This window comes from Limulus polyphemus, unplaced genomic scaffold, assembly GCF_000517525.1.
Source record: "Limulus polyphemus unplaced genomic scaffold, Limulus_polyphemus-2.1.2 Scaffold1067, whole genome shotgun sequence".
NCBI lineage: Eukaryota > Metazoa > Arthropoda > Merostomata > Xiphosura > Limulidae > Limulus > Limulus polyphemus.
The window spans coordinates 187570-192269 of NW_013666677.1; the positions used below are offsets into that span (position 1 = coordinate 187570).

General features: G+C 30.5%; 1 protein-coding gene across 2 annotated transcripts in view; it reads right to left on the reverse strand.

The window, feature by feature from the left end:
• The window catches only part of LOC106461960 (vigilin-like), a 23031-nt gene extending 20096 nt beyond the window's left edge, over positions 1 to 2935 (reverse strand). Inside the window, exons 1-4 of one of the 2 annotated variants that reach the window (XM_022389084.1) lie at positions 2097 to 2934; positions 1595 to 1867; positions 745 to 969; positions 199 to 357 (exon numbers count right to left, since the gene is read on the reverse strand). In XM_022389084.1, coding sequence (XP_022244792.1) covers positions 199 to 357; positions 745 to 969; positions 1595 to 1663 — 453 coding nt within the window. In that variant the 5' untranslated portion in view covers positions 1664 to 1867; positions 2097 to 2934. Of the gene's footprint in view, positions 1 to 198; positions 358 to 744; positions 970 to 1594 lie in introns of both variants that reach the window. The other variant, XM_022389085.1, reaches the window with a different exon arrangement.
• Positions 2936 to 4700: the final 1765 nt, after the last annotated feature.

The window sequence follows — 4700 nt, forward strand, 5'->3', positions numbered from 1 at the left end:
CACTATTTTCATAAAAAAGCTAACACTATTTTCATAGAAAAACTAACACTATTTTCATAAAAAAGCTAACACTATTTTCATAGAAAAACTAACACTACTTTCATAAAAAGCTAACACTATTTTCATAGAAAAACTAACACTTCTTTCATAAAAAAGCTAACACTATTTTCATAAACTTCAAATCCTTAGAGATATTACTTTTTTATCAATAATAACTTGAATTTCACATGCAGCCTTTTCAATGTCTTCTTTAGTCCCACTGATTTTGATAACGTCCGAGTGATTTAAAGGTCTGGGAACAGAAATCTTAGTATTTGGTGCCTCGTTCAAGTTTGATGAGTTTTTTGCCTTTTTTTCCTAAAATGAAGCGATGATGTTCTTTTGGAATGGATACATTCACAACATCCTATTAGAAATAGATTTCAGTGTTACTTCTATCATGACTATTATTCTGATAAAATATACAATAATGTTTTTCAACAACAATAAAAAAAATACCCTGGAAAAACTCAATTTTCTTAAAATATATATCTGCTTGAAATAAAAATAAGTTTTAAAAAAAAGTATTCTTGTTTAAAGTAAGAAACGTACAAGAATTGGAAGACCCTAACAAGCACAACGACTTACATACAATAATAATTTTGATGTTAATAGTAAACGAGACATTGTTCGATAGGAATTAATCAAAAATACTAATTTTTAAAGAAATTTTAATTTCCTTATAACTTTGTTTTGAAAACATACCTGAGGTTTTAGCTTATTCACAAATTTTTGCTGAGCTCTCAGCACAGCATCATCTTTGCCCATCACTACAATCATTAAATTCTGGTTGTTTAATGAGCTAACCTCAATATGAACACCAGTCTTCTTCATGATATCTTTACAAATCTTCTTCAGTTCTCTCTTTTCACTAACACAATAACAGCTAATCCCTTGGCATTTTTTTTGTTCTACAGGTATGGTGAAAAGCTACAAATACATATAAACATATACAAATTTCATATATATACCATTGATATTCCACTTGGCATATATAGGGAATGCCCTTACAAATCCCCTCCCTCAAGATTATTCTCATAGATTGCTAAGTATTCACCTCATTAGACAGAGATGAAAATAAAAAACAATGACACTTGAATATTTACTTTATTAATATTGGAAACAAAAGCCAGACAATCTTAAAAAGCTGATGGTAATTAATCCCAGCATCATTTTTCAAACTCTGAAAAGGCTCCACCAAACTTAACTTATAGAAAAAGAAATATTTTGTACAATTTTTTATTTGCATCTTAAGAAAAAGATTACTGTTCTAGTGCTTTCTTTTTGTAAGTCTGAAACTTATAAGTATGTATACCTTGACAGTACACCAATGTTAATGTCAACATTGTTATAATTGACTCTTTTATGCCTTTTTTTCTTCTCATTTTACTTGCATCCAAAAAATTTGAAAAATACTTCTTTTCTTTGTTATAGTTCCTTAAAAGTTTTGCAAAAATCAACAGGTGCATCTCTCTTTTATAAGTATGACAAGAACTTATATTTAATGCACCATGCTAGTGGATAGGTATCTATTAAGCAGTCAAAATTAAAATACCCGTGTAATGAAAGAGTTTCCAAATTTAACTTTTTTATCCCATTGTCTTGTGCAAGCTTGTGAAGTCATCTGGAGAAGACTCTTTTCTGGAAGAACTACAAGAAAGTTATCACAGTTATAAACAGACTGAGAAACACTGTCTTCTCTGTTCTAGAATGACAATCTCGTCAGATTCCAGTGAGACATTTGTAGTCCTGTACCTTGAGAGACTGTTGGACATTGAACTGCATCCCTTTTGAAAGTTTATTACATATACCAAGTTAAAGAGTACAGCTAAAAAAAATAAAAAAATAAAAATTAATAATACAACCTAATTAATAATAAAATCTATTACATAACTTTTTATCTTTTTTAATTGAGCAATTGAAGGTTTTAAAAGTGAAACTAGCTGGTTTTTTTATAACCCATTATATCATAGTCATCATTTTAACTAAAACCCTGAACACATTCCTATTAACTTTAATATTATAAAAATAATGACGAAGCTTATTCCTGAACATACTATGTTTATCTTGAAATCTGAATGCCTTATGTTTAAAAACTATCAATTTGTTATGCTAGTTAAGCGCAAAGCTACACAATAGGCTAGCTGTGATGTGCTAGGGGGTAATAAGTCCGCAGACCTATCGCTGTATCACTAGGGGGCAATAGAAATATTTAATTATATAAGTCTGGAAAGTTCTAAAAATTTGACGTCAAGTTTTCTTATGAATCAGAGATACCAGGATCGAAGAAGATACTTAATTTATGTGTTGTTGTTTTTTTAATTTCGCGCAAAGCTACACGAGTGCTATCTGCGCTAGCCGTCCCTAATTTAGCAGTATATGACTAGAGGGAAGGCAGCTAGTCACCACCATCCACCGCCAAATCTTTTACCAACGAATAGCAGGATTTACCGTTACATTATATAACGCCCCCGCGACTAAAGGGGTGATCATGTTTTGTTTTACTGGGACTCGAACCCACAACCTGCAGATTGCGAGAGGAGCGCCCCAATCATCTGGCCATGCTGGGCCTAGTTAATTTAAGACGATAGATAGTCGTTTTCTGGCGCCCCCACACAGTGGTATGTCTGCGGAATTACAACACTAAAATCCGGATTTCGATACCCGTGGTGGGCAGATCACAGGAAGCTCAATGTGTAACTTTGTGCTTAATTACAAACAAACGTTTTCTGGCCCACATGATGGATCAATGTCGAAGCTGTTTTTAGTTTAAATTGGTGTTAGCTATAGCGCAGCGCGTAGTGAGTTGCTTTGAAAACTGATTTTTTTACGTAGTGTTGTGCAGTTAGCGTCATTTTTAAACGTTGCCTAAAAGTTACCACAGCTTTCAAGTTTGTAAAATCATGAATGGAGAAATAAACTAATTTGTTATAGTTTGCGTGGACTGGAGTCTGAATTATTTACACCATATCATTTAATAAGAACATTACAACAATATTTACAAACAAAGTTTAAGTACAATTGTTGTTATTAAAAAAGAAAAGTATAATACATAAGATAACTTGCAGCCAGTACTCCTAAAGTAAATACTAACTTCAACTATAATTTAAATGTACTTAACAGGAAAAATGAATTATTTTAAATTTACAGCAAATTATTTTATTCGTATCGCAAGTACTGTTTTTTGATGTATACTAAATGAATTCTTTGCTATCATTTTCAAATGAAGATGAAATTTTGCTTGAGTGGCCCGGTATATTAAAATCAGACATCTTTCAGGAAATTCTCAATAACGACTCTCCACTGTTTTTTTTTTATTATTATTTTTTATTTGCATATTTGATTATTGTGCTAAGTAAGCTTTGTAGTGGGTGTGAGGTTACATACTTATTACGTGTCAGCTCCAACGTGAAATAATATCAGATGACAAACATATGTTTTATCTTATTTATCAGACAGACCATAGGGGAGTGAAATGACCATCAAAATTCGTATTTTTTTTGCTACTACTTGTTAATATGAAGTATTTGCATAGCTATTTTCCAATCACTTTCATGAAAACAGTTGTTCAGTTATTATCTCAATTAAACATAGCTGTTATTCTCGCCAAACAATACATCTTATTTGACCCACATATTGAGTAACTAAAAGCTAACTGTCACTTTTGTAACAAAACAAGAGCTACAGTTCTTGAAAAAATCTGTTCAAACCTAAACCAGGATACTTTTGGATAACTATATAAAGGATAAGAATGACGAATAGCAAAACAATCAAAAAAGAAAAATACTGCAGTTTTGGAGTTCCTAAGTGGCAAAATTTAAGACTATATTAGCATAAGATGTAGCCTTCAAATACTAACACTTTGATCAAAATTTTAATTATTTCATCTATTTTTCCTTTTTTTAATTATGCTCGAATTTGAAATAATAACTTATTGACTTCAATTCTAATTAGCAGAGTAAAATTACAACTCATGATTATTAAATTTTCAAAATTATTTAAAATATTTCAAACTCGACCATTATTATTTTGTCTTATTTATCTATTCTATTAATTTAGAATTAAATTGGAGTACTTTCACGATATTTATCGACCATTGTTGCATTTTTACTGGAGTGATTTATATGGCAAATTTGGGTGAATGTTCCACCATTAATAATAGAAAAATGATCGCTGGATAAAATTACGCTCTTTAAATGTCCATTTCATGTTGCGTTGTGCAACAGTGATAAACCACAAACCAATAATAATAATAAAATGTAAGTACTCTGAGTTATTAAGATGAGATTTAATTTTATTGAAAGCAAAGAACGACAAAATCCAAAGTGTGTGCATTGTTATGAGATTATGTCAAACGAAAGTATGAATACAGCAAAAATTATGCAACATTTAGAAATAAAACATACAGACTATATTAGAAAACCGATTGAGTATTATTAGAATAAACTACGTTTACTGTATGAAACTAAAAAGACAGTCAATACTACTACTGGAAGTCAAATTGAAAATTCAATTTACGCATCTTATAATACATTGTTGGTCATAATTTTAAAAAAAATTACGTAGCATATGTGAATATTTTCTTCTGCTTGCAGCAAAAGTAATGGCTTCTACTATGTTAAAAGAAAAATAGGAGCAAAAGTTAAATTGTACTGTTCACT